The sequence below is a fragment of the Vicugna pacos genome, chromosome 3 (genome assembly GCF_048564905.1).
Source record: "Vicugna pacos chromosome 3, VicPac4, whole genome shotgun sequence".
NCBI lineage: Eukaryota > Metazoa > Chordata > Mammalia > Artiodactyla > Camelidae > Vicugna > Vicugna pacos.
The window spans coordinates 113,596,359-113,613,767 of record NC_132989.1 but is presented as its reverse complement, the minus strand read 5'-3'; the positions used below and the strand labels follow the sequence as shown (position 1 = coordinate 113,613,767).

Sequence of the window (17,409 nt, the reverse complement as noted above, 5' to 3'; positions counted from 1 at the left end):
TCTGTATAGACGTTCTTGAATCCTGTTTTTGACTTAACCATAGTAGCTCTCATTCCCTGTTGTGTGCTGTGTGCTGTGTGCACATTTGATCAATGTCCCCTAACCTAGTAACTGATGAAAATTTAAGCCAGTCAGTCAGAGAAGCCACAATAACCTCTACAGGAAAACTCACACTGTACATTTCACTTATAGGCACGGTTTTAAAATGTAACTACAGAACCTGCAGGCTGTAGGAATCACAGAACGTCCACGAAACGGGCTGCTCTTTCCTGAGGTTGCAGGACCAAGCATCATCCCCTCAACACAGCAAGTCGCACGCGACTCTGCAGTCAGCCTGATGTCTCTGCAAGTCTGGCAGGAATACATCTAGGAAATTAGGGAATACCTCCAAGGTTCCACAAAACTCGGCCTCTGCCCACCCCGCCTCTGGGCAGGGAGCTACATAGGAGGGGTCCCTCTGCAGGCGTGCTCAGCCACATTCCAGGGCTGGCTGGGGTGGAAGGAGGCAGCGAAGGGCAGGCACCAAGAATCCACACAGTGGGAGAGAACTCACTCTTCATAAGGAAATCAGGGACTTTGGGGAAGGGGATCAGTGGTGACAGCCAGAAACCTGACTGATGTCACAGCATGCCATCCCCTCACCCAAACACACACAGTTTCTCTCTCTACTATCACTCTGTTTATCTCTCCCAGAGAACTTCACACACAGTGATGTTCAGTCGCCTGTTTGTCGCTCTTCTAGAATATAAATCCCGTAAGATTAGGGGCCTTGCACATCATTCACACTGAATCAGGAAAGCTTGTTACACAGCAGACACTCAATAAGTATTTGCTGAATGAATGAATGAGTCCCCAGTTGCTTCTCATTTAAATGAAGATTAGCAAATTGATCACACTTTTATCAGTGTAGTTAAAGACGCAAACCATCTCCCTTCATCACATCTCTGCTACAATGGTTTGGTATTTCGGTTCCAGGCGTATGATCGGGAGTTTAATTCTCTTCAGCATTTGCTGAATGATATGCAGGGATTATTCGAGCCACCACTCAATATTAATTTTTCAGATATATGGAGCTTGTCTATTGACATTTAAAGGTTTTCCTTAACTTGTCTTTATCTGAATCAGTCAAGTCTCTTCTCATAAGTGAGAAATATTAAATAAATGGCTGCTTTCATAAAAATAAAGAAGTGACTAGCAGAAATAATCTTTAACTTCTGCGAACAAGCTTCTCTTTAGTGCCTGAAATAATAAACACAGCTTACAGACCAAGGACTTCGTGCCGTGAGTTTTACAAATCAGTCCCCAGCCCCCTGTTTAGTGTCTCATTACCCCAGTGACAGGGAGGCTCAGGAAACTAAGGCTTCGAGAGGGTCAGCCACTGGCCCAAAGCCTCCTGTAGGGATGTGGACCCAGGTCTGGCTTACTCCAAAGCTCATGACTGTTTAACTATTAAATCAATACCAACTACTCCACTGCACCATGCATCTTCTCTGAATACCACAGTTCATCAGATCTGAGGTCCACCAACGGCGGCTGATGTGCTAGGACATCATGAGGCACGGCACTGCCAATTCCAGTCATAAAACACCATCAGCTGGAAGGCAGCTCGCAGTGTCAGAAATGTTAAAATGTGTCTGTTTATTCCCACACATTTACACAAACTCTATGTCTTAGATTCAATAAAATACAGTCATCGGGGGAGAGGGTAGAGCTCAGCGGTAAAAGTGCACGCTTAGCATGCACACGGTCCTGGATTCAATCCCCAGTACCGCCATTAAAAATAAGCAAATAAACCAAATTACTTCCTCCTTCCCCACCTCCCAAAAAGCAAAACAACAAATAAAATAAAACAAAACAAAGTAAAATAAAATAAAATAAAATAATCCACTAGCCTCAGAACAAATTATTCCTAATAAATGTTATAACTGTGTCTCTAACTCCTTTAGAAAATTAATTTTGCCATGAAGTCCAGAAAAGAAAGAGAAATCTTAAGCATGAATAAAGTTTCAGGAAGCTGCAAACATGCACAAAAGCATTCCCTCTTTAAATCTGTCTCTTCTCATCTTGGCATCAAATCGTATTCTTCACAATGTGAAGGGCGGCTGACGTCCCTCCCACCCATGGACATGACCGCCGCTCACTGGTACCTCCACACATCCGCGGGCTCCCAACACGTACGCACGTCTGTCAGAACGCAGCACAGTGGGGCTTTAAATCTCCCTGCTGTTTTTTACTTCTGTTTATTGTCTCCAAAAGTTAAGGAAAGCAATCAGAATTTCTCATTCCACAGCAAGGAAAAACACATGCTTTGCTGAAGACACAGCCTTAAGTCTCTATAAAATCAAAGACCCCAACGCTTCAGAAACCCTCCTCGATAAAGTCTCTACGTGAGTGACCGACTGAAGCACACCGACCCTCAGGGCCTCTCTCCATGGCCCGGAAAGAGCTGGCATCGTAGGCCCACACGGTGTCACCCCCCTCCCCGGTGACCTGGGCCGGGCTCCAGTGCGGGAAGGGGAACCGGCAGGCGATGACTCTAGCGTGGTCCTGGAGTTCCAGCTCGAGCTTCCTCTCCAGCTGCGGCATCTGCGGGGAGCGACAGCAGCACCTCGGTGAGCGGGCAGTCGGAGGCAAGGGGGCCCTGAGAATACCTGCAGAGCCACTGACTGTAAAAAGACCACCCCAGGGCACAAACACATCATCACACAATCCATTAAGATACAGAAGTCACGTGAACCACAGTTACAAGAATACCTTCTGGTATCAATTATAAAGTGCGCCATTCTCAGCAGGGGTGTGTCACATTTCCGGTTTTCTGACTAAAGTCATGATGTGGCAGTCATTAAAATGAGGCGCAGTTTTGCCTTACTTACCAAACTAAACACTTCAGTCTCCCCCGCCTCAACTCCCTAACACAGATTTGTCCACATTCTTAATATCCCTGAAATCGGGATACATCTTACAACTGACATGGTCTTAGAACTATAATTGGCAATGTTTCTTTCCCAATTACAATGGTACATCTTAAAATCACTAGCACCTAGAGTCAATTAAATACGGTATAATTAGACCATGAAAAACATACACTTCTACCACCTTGAAACATAAAATGTTTCATAGCTTTTTAAAAGCATATCCAGAATATACTGATAATTAATCTGACAGTCAACATGACATAAAAAGTAAAATCCTCTTATTTATCACTTTTGCATAATTTTATTACCCATCTACCCATGAAGAGTTTTACTTTTCGCTAAAAGTATTGATACTGTAATTACATCGGCAAATTAACAGCTGCTTAAAATTTTATCTTCCGGTCCTAAAAACATATTACTACCTTTACCTCCTAAAAATATTTTTCTACTTCCTTCCTTTGTTGTTTTGAAATAGTTTCAAATTTACAGAAAAGTTGCAAGAATAGAGCAAATAATTCCCATATTCCTCTACCCACGTTCACAAATTTTTTTAAGTTTGTCACACTTGCTTTATCTAACTCGCTCTCCTCCTCTAAGAATATTTTTTCTAAACCATCTAAGAATAGACTGCATACAACATGCCCCTTTTACTCCTTAGTACTTCAGTGTTTTCTAAGAAAGAGCCCCAGCACAACCGTATCAACCAAATCAAATTCAGGAAATTTAATACTGTATTCCAACAACAAAAATTCCAGCAGCATCCCACTTCAGTCAAATGTCCCAGTAATGTTCTTTCCATTGTCCCCCAGATCAGAATCCCACACTGCATTTAGCTGTAATGTTTCCTCCGTCTCCTTCAATCTGGAACAGTTCTTCGATCCTTCTTTGTCTCTCATGACAAGAACATCCTTTAAGAACACAGGCCAGCTACTTTACCAGGGGTCTCGCTGATGTCTCGTCACGAGGACTCGGCTTGTGCGTCTCCGGTAACCCCCAGCAGTGGGCCGGGGACTTCGCAGGGCTCCACAGTCCTGAGCCCCATGGGGTTTTCTGCTTTGAGGGGGATGTACCACTTGGTTAAAGGGGATCTGGTCTCTCCACAATGTGGTTACATTTCTTCTTTATAATGAACAAGTAATTGTGGGGAGAGAGCTTGAGAAGATGTAAACAATCCTGTTACTCAGCAAACTGTCTCCCCACTAGAAGTAGCATTCTTGGTCGCTCTGCTGGACTCGATTTTTACAATAAGCATTGCAATGTGGCAATTCGCTACTTCCATCATTCCTTCTAGACTGGTGGTCAGCATTCAGCTTCAAGGAAGCACTTTCCGTCTCTACCACTGGAAGTGTGAACTCCTGGAGACTTATTTCATTCAATGGATTATAATCCATGATTGTCCATCTTTCTTCTCACACTCTAATTGCCCGGTTTGGCCGCTGGGAGCCTCCACAGGCTGGCTTCTCTCTCCTGTGTATGTGCCCCATCAAACATTCTGAGCACTTCCTTAAATGTGGGTTCAACAAGTCGTTCCAGGCTTTTGAATCTTCCCTTCCTCGGCCCCAGATAAGTCATTTCTCAAACATTCCTGGTTCCTCTGAGCGAGAAATGATATTTAGAAGCCAAGATCTGAGCAAAACCTACCCCCTTTAAAAGTAATCAGTTAAATCAAGGTGAACAAACCAATAGCGCTTTTATGAAGATTTTACTCCTCACCTGCATCTTTGAAAAGTGGTTTAGAAAAACTCCTCTACATGACCTTTGGCTGGAATGAGCCAAAATTCTGCTTCTTCGTTAGAATCAATACCAAGATGACAAAGAATAAATTCCATTAAGGATGGGATATTCCTTTCTTTTAACAGCTGGTAAAAGATTACTATTTTTAAAAAAGGTAAAGTTTTGCTCCTTGAGGGAAAAATTAAATAAGCGAAGAATGAAACAGTATATGTTTTCCCAAAATATCACAGGTTCCTTACAGTAATTTGGCTCATAAGAAGGGTAATTGTAAACTTATTCATATTACCATTCTTTTCTCTTTTTCAGATCTTTTATTTCCTAATGACTGTCATATGCTAAGTCAAGATAAACCTACAAATGAAAGACGCTATTTCAATCATAAGAAATTAACTGACTACACATAAATATGCAACAAGCCTGGGTCTTGATATTATACACAAAGAGAAGCAGTGATGTGTCATGTCTGCCTAATGAAATTCAAAATTATTCATACAATTATATGTTTCAAAGTGACTGAACTCATCACATTCTAATTACATCTTCAAAGCTTTTAAATAGACGTTGAAACCAGCTCAAAGGCATAAGACAGACTAGCCATGCCCATCAGCAGCTTGGGGCCACTGGATCACCCCCTCCCCCAGACACTGGCTTCACTCAGCTCGTGGGGTAACCCCCACCCAAACCCCACTTTCCTTCTCCCCAGCTCCTCCTCTCAGAGTTCTCTGCTGGGGGCCCCTCATTTGCTGGAGGCCGGAGCCCATCTCGCTCCCTCCCCAGGTGACCTCAGCCACTCCTCGACTTCAACTTGGGCACTGATGCCCAAAAACTCCACCTGCGCCCGCCCGCCCTCCCTCCTGAGCCCCAGACTCCCTCAGTCCACCACCTCCAACCTGACACGTCCACAAGCCTCAGAATTCACATGCCAGTGGAATTCCTCATCTTCCCCCAGGCGGCTCTGCCTGCAGCTTCCCCAGCTCAGCAGCGGCAGCTCCCAACTTCCAGCAGCTCAAGCCAAACACTCTGGGGTGCCCTGGGCTCCTCTTCCTCTCCTGCCGACACTGGATCTGCGGCTCACCGTGTTGGTTCCCTCTTCATGATGCCTCCAGAATTTGATCACTTCTCACCAGCTTCTCCAGCCTGAGGCAAACCTCCCACACCGATGACCTGTATGCCTGCAAGAGCTCCATCCCATCTTCTACCCCCTCTCCCTCCCCGACCCTCCCACCCTACTCCACCCACCTCCTCTCAACACAGCAGCCTGGAAGCCTTCCCCGTCCAGCTGGGTCCCCCACTCCTCTGCCCCAATTACAAGGGCTCCCACCTCACAGGGACACAGTGTCCTTCCCGCCCAGCCCTATTTCCTCTCTGATGTCAGCTCTCCTCCACTCTCCTCCTCAACCCGCTCCCACCATGCCCACCTCCTTGCTGCTCTGGAAACCCTCAGCACCTCTGCCTTTGCAGTGGCTGTTCCCCTGCCTGGACCACTCTGCCCAACACAGCTCCCTCCCTCACCTCCACATGTCTCCTTCTCAGGGACACTGTCTCTGCCCCATCCCGCTCTGGCTTTAGTTGGCCCCACAGCACTCAGCCCCTTTCACTGTATGATGTAATTTACACAGATATCTCATTTAATGTCTGCTCTCCCCACTAGCATTAAGTACCTCAGGGCAGGGGCTTTTTCTTTTATTCACTAATGTATTCCAACTGATTAGAACAGGGTCTGGCACTTAGTGGGCCCTGAAAAAACACTTGTTGAATAAATGAAGGAAGGATAAGTGATTTGGTTGTGAGTCATGTTTCTTTATCAGCCCATGACGGTAATGTTTCTGTTCATCAATTCATTACAGGATTTGTAACGAAAATGAAATCAGTCATTCTCTGAAGTTATGAAACTTAGTTCCCCACTGGGAACAGTGCACTTAACGGGTACGCTTATGCCGCACTAGCTCACTCACTAACAAATACTTCCTGGGCCATCACTCTGCTGGGCATGCCGAGCCGCAGGCCTGGCTGCAGAGACGACGGGTCTGCCCTCATTGTTGAGCTCACAGTGCAGCGTACACGGCAGACGCCACCAAAGCCATCACACAAGGAGAAGTGCAGTCACTCATCCCCAGAGAAGGGGACGGGCTCGGGCTATTGGGGCTTGTCTCACGGGGCAATCAGGGACAGCTTCTCAGAGGAAGAGACACCTGACCTGGGAGTGGTCAAGATTTCACTAACCAGGCCGAGAGCTGGGGGACCGAGGTCGCAGGGAAGGGCGCGGCCCCACGCGGTGCAGTCCAGGGGCGGAGAGGACAGAGCTGGTGCGCAGACAGCTGAGCGAAGCAGGGCCGCTCAGGGCCATGGCAAGGGCTGGGAGCAACCTCCCTGCACTATAGCAGCAAGAGGTCACAGAGGGGTCCTAAACGAGGACACAACTCATCTGTCCCACACCCTGAAAAGACATTCTTGGTGCACAGGCTCGTGTTCGACGTGGACATTTGCCATCCTCGCCCTAGACCAACCAGGTCCCAGCGGGACTCCTGATTCCTCCCCCACTGGACACACACCTGTCTGAAATGCTAGGGCAGCTCTAGTTCCGAGCTATCCCTGCACAGAGCTGTTAGGAGTCAGGAACCCAGTACCAGAAGCAGAGAGAGGACTGACAACACCAGGGTCTCTACCGCTGAAGTTCCCTGAGTGCCCCTGGGCTCCCCCACGGCCTGCGTGTGCTCCAGCTGCTGCGGGAAATGGTTCTTGCCACCCCGCCGCTGCCGGAATACTGGCCAGTGCTCGGAGAAGGGCCAGGAGTCGTAACAGGAGACCACAGGACTGCACCCAGACAGGCTAAAGGACTTCCCAGGACTCGTGCAACCCGCCGAGGGCAGACTCGACCCCTCACCCCCCAGACAGCACCTTCTCTCCCCTCCCTGCCTCCACGCAGGCGAAGCTTGATGAGGGGGAAGGCAGGCTCCCCATCCATGAAACCTGGCCTCTTCCAGACCAACAGAAGCCATCTGGGCCATCCCCGCCCCGATCCATCCACCAGCGTGGAAAACTCCAAGTTGGCTGAACCCCTCTTATTCTGAGAACGCGGGTGCTCTGTGTATTTCAGCTGCTTCCCTTCTTGCTGGAAACAGCGAAATGCTGCAAGTTCCTTATTTAGATGCCTCTGTGTGCAGAGGAATGGACAACGATCACAAAAGCATTCATCAAAATCACAGGACACTTATTTCCCTAGAGCGAACAGTGCCACGAACTGACTATACTTCAGACTGCTTAGAAGCTCAAGGACCTGGGTCTCAGCAAAGACCACTGCTGCCCCCTGCTGGGGCAGAGCTGCTGCAGCCTCGCACAGACACCCACCCTCCAGACAGCTGGAATAAATACCAACTTTCTATTTTTATAAAACATGGGTTTCTAATTAAAGTTACTTGCCCTAAAATGCTAATTATTACAAAAGAATGCCCAGACTTCATAATAAGTAGTAAATAATCATCAAACTCCACAGCAATTCTATGATTCCAAATTGGTTTTTTTTAATGACCAGAGATGATGGCTTTCTATCTCTCTTAATTTCTATAACAAAAGTGTAGACACCCAGGTTTCATCTTAATTTTAGGCTTACTGAGAATTATGAATGTACAGAATCCTGTCACATTCAAGAATATCTAACAAAAGCATTCCTAAATAGACTTAAACAAAAGAAAGAAAATGGCATTGCATTGAAAGTCCTAATAGTAAGAATATATTTCTCAAGTACTGAGACATCTTCGACAAGTACAAGTAACAAAACATAACAATAAAAAAGTAAATTTCTCTTTTTTTTAAATAAAAAAACCATATCAGTTATATAGTGGCATTTCAGCAAACATCCAATTTTGCCAAGATTATTATGGTTACAATTACAGACTTTGAAAAGTGAAGGGGGATTTCCTTCCATGGTCTGTAAACCAGCAATTACAACGAAAGCATCCCATTCCAGTCATCTTTCCAAAGGCTGAATATAGGACCATTTTCAGAACGACGCTGCAGCATTTTCACTTTTGAAGGTACGGAATCAAAGTTCAACACAAATCAGTCAACTGAGGTCAACTGAAACTAGTTAGCGCTCGTCCACCCTGAAAATCATCTCACTGCAAAATCCGAGGAATGACCACTTCAAAGGGAACATCCCATTAACCTTCCCAAGTGATTCCTACAGGATGCGAGCGACTGTGCGGGAAAGTCTCCAACTACCCGAGACACCAGGAGCTCAGAAGGCAGTTTTCAGACTGGAATTTTTAGGGCTTAGGTAGCCAATTGAGACTACCTATGTGAAGCAAAAGTTCTACAATGTGACTGAACCTTTTACAGTTAAACTTTTAAGGCCCTGAGGTATTTTGTTAAACCAATAATCTGAAGTCCAACGTTCCCCCAGAATCTCCGGGAGGCTGTCGTTGCGCACATGGGGGAGCAGGCGAGAGAGCAGCGGCCTGTCAGGGCTGGAGGTGCCCTCACAACCGAACCCAAACAAGCAGCGGACGGGAGGTGCCTACTCACCATCTGCGGTACCCCAAAAATCACGACGTTTGAGTATTCAGAAAAAGTAACCTAAAGGGGAGGGAGAAAACCATGCATGGATTAATTTTTGAAAGCCAAACATGAGCTTGACTTTTATTTCAAAATGAGGGGCAATTTTCCCTTTCACCAAATGGTAGGTTTTCACAAAGAGTGGCCCTTTTTAAGATTTCCCAAGGAAAAGAACATCATGTTCACACCTTCATCTGTGTGAGTTCAGTCTGTCACAGTTTTCCAGAAGTTTCCTCACAAGTTATCCCATCTCATCCTCACAGCCACTCCACGCAGGGCCCGCCCCGGGGAGCATCAATCAGAAAGGCAGCGACTGATCCAGCGGCAGCGGGCGGTAAGGCCAGCAGGCCGCGGGCCATGCGCACTGCGGGTCCACACTTCCTACACTGCTGCACACACCACCAGCTCAGCGAGAACTCAAGGGATTTCGGAACCACCTGTTTTTTATGTTGCGCCATCCTTAAAATTCTAGTCCCCCTCCTCTCCTCTAAAATACTAAGTAAAAATTGCAATAAAATGGTCTTTAGTTGGAAAACGGGGGGGGGGGGGGGGAGTGCTTTGCCAGTCAAAATTCTTATTATCCAATAAAAGTCTTATTTACTCTAGAGAGAGATCGTTTATGTATATATGGAATAAAAAACAATGCAGGCAAACTCAAGTGAATTTTTATAAGCTACTGATGACAATATTACAACGGGAAATTCTTATTTAAGAAAAAGCATTTTATGAAGCATTCCTAAAGCAAAATTACAGAACATTTTTTAGAGAACAAATAAACTTGGAAACATCTCGTACTTTATGAGGATGTGAAGGAACCACGACAGCCTAGTTGGTGGACGGTTTCTTTTCTCCTGCACTCATCTCTGTCTCCCTCTAGATACATACACACACACACACACATACACATTCACTCACACACATTCATACACACATACACACATTCACACACTCACACACATATTTACACGTACACACAAAAGTCTACTATTCACCAGGAATGGCATTAGCAAGTTAATGCCTATATTACAATGTATAAGACTTTCAAATGAGATAAAAATCTTATCACTGTGTAATAAATAGAAATGAGAACTTTTTTAATTGAGCAAATAAATCCTTAGAATTCACATAGCCAAAAGTTACAAACCTTAAGTTTCTAACGTAGAGTTGATTTGTAAAATCTATCCATTTAAAAGCTGTTCACATTTCACTGTGCTGAAATATACACTTGTATTTAATTATCTTTTTCTTTTCATATGTTATTCAGTTTTCAGTCATGCTAATTATGAATTACAAAGGCTTGGGGGTTGGAGCTTTCTAGGCCCACTCTCTGCCTCACATACCTTCCACAGGTCCGAGATGTAAAACCTGGCGGAGCCCTGCACGCCTTCTCGCCACGCGCGGTACCTGGAGTACCAGACCAGCCACGGGTTTAATTCATAACCGACAGCAGTGAACCCCTCCTTTGCAGCTGCTATCACCTGTGGGGAGAGGCCGTACTCAAAATCAGAAAAACACCAACTCACATGGTCAAGTGATATGAAAACTCCCTATTTGTGGTCTGTAAACAGAAAATATCTAATCAGAAGGTGTTTGTTCAAACATCATTTAAAGGTGGAGCTCTCAAGTCACCTGGCTTTGTGGACAAGATAATGCCAGTCCATTTAAGTTCAGTTTTCTCATTTTTGTCAAAGATTTCACCTTGAGCATCAGAACAGACGATCAGGTTTGCTTTGGACAACTGCATAATTAAGTCTGGATGGGTCAACCCCCCAGAAGCTCTAACAAAAAGCTTCGGAAAACCTGCGTTCTCTCTCCACTGAGACACACAGCCTCAGAGGAAGCGAGTGTGCCTGGGAAGACATTTTTGTGAACCAGTTGTAATTGTAATAAAAAAACAACCAGTGTGTGAATAACCTGCCATTAATTACGTATTTCTCAGTATTTAAAGACCGCTCACTCCAACTTGACAACAGGTACAGGTACGATGGAACGGGTCAGAATAAAGTCAACTACCGCACTGTCATCTCACCTCCCAAGGTGACAGGGATGGTGGGCTGCTCCAGGATCTCTGCTCGCCTGTCCTGCCCCTACTCTCCAAGCGAGCACCCCTGAAGGAACTGTCCCATCTATGCAACTTCCCGATTAACTGTAGCGTCGTCCCTTTGAGAAGGGAACCATTTTCTTAGAAATCATAAAGCTACCATCCAGAGATGTAAAGCATCCACATCTGGATTTTAAAACATCCTCCTTGTTAACATACACATCTCCTGGTTTCTTAAGAGCAAAAACAAGTCGCTTTTTAATCTCTTCCTGATTATCCCGGGTCACCACCACGATACTGCACGGTCCACGTCTGCAGCGGGCTGGTGAAAGGTGCTGTGCCCTGCTGGTCTCACACGAAATGTTTCCAGAACGCGAGCCTTCACTACTGCTGTCCTCACTTTTCGCTCATCTTCCAGGTGGAGGTCTAAGGGTGGTGCCACCTGCCCAGCGAGGAACCTGCTCTGGGACCCTGGTGGCCAGTCAGAGGCTGTGAGTCTTTGTTTATAGGCTCCCAGCTGGGGTCAAAGTGAGCTGAGGCCACCAAAAGTCTGACCTTTGGATAAGTGGGGGTTAATGCATTGGCCCTTCCCTATCTTCACTCTAGATTACCCCACAGAAATTACAATACTTTATATATACATGACATACTTATATAAATACAGGTAAATTTAGAAGCTAATATTTATGGTACAAAACATATAAAACAGTCAAACTATGACTTAATATGTTGTTTCCTCTGGATATGCCACCTTTATTGGCCCAAGTTTTTTAATCAACAGTCTCATAATTACCAATTATTCTTCCTTTCTACCTGGTAGATCCACACAGCACTTTCTCCTTTAAGAAAAATTAAATCTGAGAAAAAATAAATTCCAAAGTCCTGCTGGAGGGCTTGATAGTTCAGCCAAAGAAACAAACTGACTACTTTATTAAACTGTCAGATTTAGCAAGTCTTTGCACAAGCCTCATAAGAAATGTGAAACAGAAATTTTAAACCTTGAAACCTAAAAAACGTAAACCTCAAAATATATCAGCATAAATGTATATTATATATATATATTCTAACATGCACATATATATTCCAACATATTCCAATTTAGAAAAAATTTAGAGCCTAGAAGTCCATTTATACCTAATGCCACCGGGCTGCCAGTAACATGGTCACCATGGTGTGAACATGTGAAGAAAGAAATTCCCAGCATTGCATCTTTGGAACTTCTTTGGGCTTAAGCTTAAATTGACTAAGACCTCAATATATTTTGGATGACTTTCTATTCTGGTTTCCCCTACCTTGTTGACAAGATATGACTAAAAATAGTCGTGGGATGAAAAGTCACCAAAAGAAATACAACCTGGTTTCCTCAACAGATGAATGAGGTTATGGAAGCTATTACAAACTACAAGAATGCTGCAAAACAAAACACTACACTATTTGGAATAAAATTAATAAACCATGGAAAATCTCTTCCTTTAAAAAAACAGTCTCAGCATAACTCACAATGCGCCCGTCGCCGCTGCCGACGTCCACCAGGGATCCTCTTCTGCACCGCAGCGCTTTCATGACGTTTTCAATCTGCTTTGTAGTTGCAGGTACAAAAGGCAAACAAACGCGCCGGAGGGCTGGGGTGATAAACGGTGTGGCCACAGCATACACGGCCACCAGCGTCCCGCCAACGATGCCAGTGAGTAAGAAGCCCCAGTTGCTTTTCTTCAGGCTGTTGGCTTCAAGACTTGCAGGTAGAGTATACCCCGACTGCCTTTCTTTCAATGCTTCTGGGGGTGTCCCTGGATTGAGAGTAAGCAGAAAAGATACATATAGCCCCAAAGCTGAAACCCAAAGTAGTGTTTTTTCCTACAATTCTTATTGACAAATAAACTCATGCTTTTTAAAGAAGCATGGTTTAGCTCAGTACAGGCTAAATTACAAATGTATAATCCCAAAATAAGTTCTAAATTTCATCAACTAAATTAAAGTGTTTTATAGAAAATTACCCAATACTGATGGAAGACTAAAATCTTCTCTTTCCAACGATTTTTTTTCTCTAGGAGTCACCCTTAAAAAACCTGTTCAAATCTATTTGGTATTTTATGAAGCAGTATCCATTAACACAAATGTGAACCACGTATTCCATATTTTTATGGTTCCCAATAGAGCCCCACAAACAAATAAGCATGAAAATGTCTAGCTATTACCCTATTTCAAACAGGATGAAAGTATTCTAGTCCAAAATTGGTCAGGCATCGATACCCTAGTTGTATATATTCAAATTCTGAAGTAAAAGAGGAGACAAAATTCAGGTTTTACTAAAAATCTTAAATAATCGTGGTAATAAGGAGATTTTTAAAGCAGATCAACAAAGAACAAAAAAATAAAATAATCATTTCAATGCTACCTACCACACATACAGAATAAAGTGAGCAAACTCCAAACAACTGATTACAGAGGGTATGAGTGGTACCTTAAAGACCCTCCCCTTGAGATTTATTTATTTGGAATATATTCCTAATAGGATCTCAAGTTTTTTAGGTTGAAACTGATTTGAAATTAATTTTGAAACTGATTAATGATGACTACAGCACAGAGGCTGCCAAGGTCAGGACTCTGGCACCATGCCTCATAACCGTGTGTGACCCTTCACCTCTCCAAACCTTGGCTCCTCCGCTGCAAAGTGGGGACCATGGGGTTGTTGTGAGGATGAAACAAGGGGAAGAAGGTAGAGCACTTGGTGCCCAGCACGTGAACCCCGCAAGGAACAAGACCACCCCGCCCTGAACTAGCTCACAGTCTAGCTGAGGGGCTAACACCAAAACCACAGCAATCTGTAGGAAAAAGGAGAGTAAGAGGAGAGAGGACAAGAGATTCTTATCACACGAAGACACTGGTGTTCAGAGTTTCAGCATTTGTAAGCCATTCAAAAGGCCCACTGTATTAGTTTCCTTTTGCTGCCTTAAGAAATTACCACAAACTTAGTGAGTTAAAACAATACACACTTATTAACATACAGTTCGGGGGATCAGAGGTCTGAAAGTGTAGGCTGTGCTCCTTCTGGAAGCTCTAGGATGGGTTTGCTGCCTTTTCCCACTTTGAGAGGCATTCTTTGGCCCCACATACCTCCAACCTCTGCTTCCATCCTAACACCTGACACCCCTATCCCACTCTTTCCTTTACAGGAAAGGAATCCTGTCCCTGTGAGCACACTGGCCACCCAGACAAGCCAGGATAATTTCCCCATCTCAAAGTCCTTAATCACATCTGCAATGTTGCTCAGGTAACGTCCTCACAGGTTCCAGGGATCAGGGCATGGACTTATTTCTGCCTACCACACTCATGGAACATGGTAATCCGTTACAACTGTGGTAAGACACAAATGTGAACACTGGGCACACCAGAAGCTGGCCCACGGTGGAGAGTCACTGCTCCAGGGCAGCTGACCAACCCCAGCATTTCCTGTTCCATGAGGCTTTGTACTTCCTGATGCCCAAGGTCCTCTAAAGTGAGTTTTAAAACTAGCTGCATGGTGGAAAACCAAGTCAGAAACAACAGTGAAAGTCTACTGCTGGTGATGGGAGTAAAACAAAAGTCGTTTAGGAAGGTGATGGTGTTTGATAGAAAGCAAGAGTTTTCAGGAGGGAGGGTATAGCTCAGTGGTAGAGTGCAGTGCTTAGCATGCACAAGGTCCTCAGTTCAAACCCCAGTAACTCCATTAGAAAAACAATAATAATATTAAATAAACTAAATTACTTCTTTCTCCCCCCCAAAAAAGAAAGTTTTCGATACATGTTCATTTATACACTTCAGCGTAGTACGGAGGAATATACAGGCTACAGTAGTAGTCATGCATCTGATCAATTGTTTTTAAAGGTTAAGGTACGTCTTTCATGCCTTGAGTAAAATCACCCCGCAGGCATTCCAACTGTGCCATACAGTGGTCAGGAAGATTTCAGTCTCACAGCTCTGAAGACTCAGAACTGGTAAAAGAAGAAAAGCAATACATTTCTGTGGAACAGAGGTAGCAATATAGTTATGTGTAACTATATGCATACAGTTGTATATATATAGTGGTGTAACACTAGGTAAGTTGTTTCTAAGGCTCGCTTTCCTCACCTAAAAGATTTAGAAATAACATCTTCATAGGGTTATTGGGACATTAAACAAATAATGCATACAAAGCCCTTAGCACAGGCCTGAGAGAGTAAGTGATGACTATTAGCCACTACTGTTATTTTCAAGACTATCACGGAGGCAGGATATTATTTTTAGCAACTTTATTGAGACGTAATTCGTATGTCCCATCTAATACGTACACTTCAAAGGCCTTTAGTATATTCAGACACACCATCATCACAGTCAACTTTAGAATTTTCTCATTACTTCCAGAAGAAACCCCTTTTGCTTTAGCTATCACCCTCCCATCCTTCTCCTCCCCATCCAGCCCTAAGCAACCACTAATCTACTTTCTGTCCGTTCAGACAGCAGACTTTCATGGGTGGAATCACTTAGCACGTGGTTTTTGTGTGACTGGCTTCTCTCTCCCAGCATAATGTTCTCAAGACGCATCCATGCTGTCCAATGTATCAGTACTTTATTCTTTTTTATGGCCTAATATTCCATCAGGGAGATAGCCTACATTTTGCTTATCCATGTGTCTGTTGACGGACAGCTTCTCTTTGTCCTAAAAATCCTCTTTGGATTTCTCTCAGTTTGTGAAAACAGGTTCTAACGCAGGTCTTTTATAAAAGCAAAGTGGTATAAAGTGAACTTTCAAAAAACATGAGGATACCTGTACTGGAAAAAGAGCATTCTCAGAAGGACCCCTGGGATGTTAGGCAGTTTAGATAGAAATGAGCATTCGGCAGGAGAGGAAGGGCAAAGGAACCACCAAGAAAATAACAGTACATCTGCACTCAGGATAAGAAACTTACATCTTCTCTAAATGAGGGCCAGCAAAAGAAGCCAGCCAAAATCAAAACGCTGCAGCTGCCCATAAGAGAAGGACCCAGTATAACTTGACTCCGTGAACCTACCCAAAAGGGGATGGATGCGCCTGAGCGTAGGCAACCTGAATTGTCAATCAACCAATCAATCAATCAATCATGAAGCCAGGATATAAAAATAGGAAAAACAAAGGAGCTTCGCCATTTTTCCTCTCTTGGATTGGCCTTCTCTCAACTCTTGGAAGTGTACCATCTTTCATTATTTTTTTTTAACTTCACTAATAAAAAACTTGCTTGTATCATGCTTTCTGTCTCTCATCAAAAATTTTTTTTCGGGTGACTAAGAACCGAGGTAATTCTTATTTTCCTTTTGCTGATAACACCGGTACTGGAAAAGGAGCATTCTCAGAAGGACTCCTGGGAACCCAGGCACAGGAGGCAGGGGAAGCATTTGCTGCGTTCAGGGTGACAGAAAAGCAGGAAGGAGGGAGGGAGTCCTCGCGGGCCAGGTTAAATACGCATTTTACTCCTGTGCACGGAGACGAAACTTTTTGAGAAGTCACGACATTATTTGTGTTTAAGAAAGGCAACACCAGCAGCAGTGTTCCCTGACGCTACCACACACATTTCTGCCCCAAATTTCTACACCTGCAAGGCTTCCAACTTCACAAAAATGTGTCCGAGCTTTTCAAGCTGCTATGTAAGTCCAAAATATGGCTATACTGCTACCACCATTCAATAAAGTATGTATTTTTTTTTATCAGTGAAAATGGCTGGATCCCAAGAGCAACACACGCACCTGCGGCAGGCGCCTAAGGGTCGGGGCGCGATGGGCAGCAGCCCTGAGGCACCGAACGCCAGACCTCGAGCCCGGGCAGCGACCCGCGGCGCCCCTCCCGACACCCCACACGGACCGGCTGCACAGCGGACACCGGCCGCGAGCCCCACGCTACACACACACACACACACACGCCGAGGCCCAAAGAGCCCGCCGCGAGCCGCCGGCCTCACCTCTTCCTCCCTCCATCGCGAGATTTCCCGCAGTTAAAAAAAAGGCAGTGGATTCTACCATCTCCTCGGAGCTGGGGGTGGGAAGGAGCGAGAAAATAATGCTCTAAATAAATTAGTTATTCATTGGGACCACTGTACAGAAACTCTCCATTTTGTAGCTTTAATAAATGTCTCGACTCGATCTGCTCCTGACTTGTGGGTTCTAACGTTCCCGTCC

At 44.7% G+C, this 17,409-nt stretch overlaps 1 protein-coding gene across 3 annotated transcripts; it reads right to left on the bottom strand.

The window, feature by feature from the left end:
- Nucleotides 1-2,215: 2,215 nt before the first annotated feature.
- On the bottom strand, nucleotides 2,216-17,407 carry ATPSCKMT (ATP synthase c subunit lysine N-methyltransferase). 3 transcript variants are annotated; one of them, XM_031676890.2, is made up of 5 exons: nucleotides 17,193-17,407; nucleotides 12,745-13,031; nucleotides 10,544-10,681; nucleotides 9,174-9,224; nucleotides 2,216-2,666 (listed from the first exon to the last, which is right to left on the bottom strand). In XM_031676890.2, the coding sequence occupies exons 1-5, from the start codon at nucleotides 17,251-17,253 to the stop codon at nucleotides 2,334-2,336; spliced, it is 870 nt and encodes a 289-aa protein (XP_031532750.2). In that variant the 5' UTR covers nucleotides 17,254-17,407; the 3' UTR covers nucleotides 2,216-2,333. The 3 variants fall into 3 exon arrangements, with proteins under 3 accessions (XP_031532750.2, XP_015107200.3, XP_072814961.1); XM_015251714.3 differs by having other exon boundaries at nucleotides 2,216-2,586; XM_072958860.1 differs by lacking the exon at nucleotides 2,216-2,666 and adding an exon at nucleotides 3,615-4,509.
- Nucleotides 17,408-17,409: the final 2 nt, after the last annotated feature.

Bases quoted from the DNA above. Each gene is read 5' to 3' on its own strand.
- ATPSCKMT (XM_031676890.2), bottom strand. From the start codon at position 17,253: ATGGTAGAATCCACTGCCTTTTTTTTAACTGCGGGAAATCTCGCGATG. The intron at 10,682-12,744 runs GTGAGTTATGCT...CTCTCCCCACAG, and splicing joins GCAGCGGCGACGGGCGCATT to GTGATAGCAGCTGCAAAGGA. The intron at 2,667-9,173 runs GTGAGTAGGCAC...GTCTTTTTACAG, and splicing joins TTTTTGGGGTACCGCAGATG to TCAGTGGCTCTGCAGGTATT.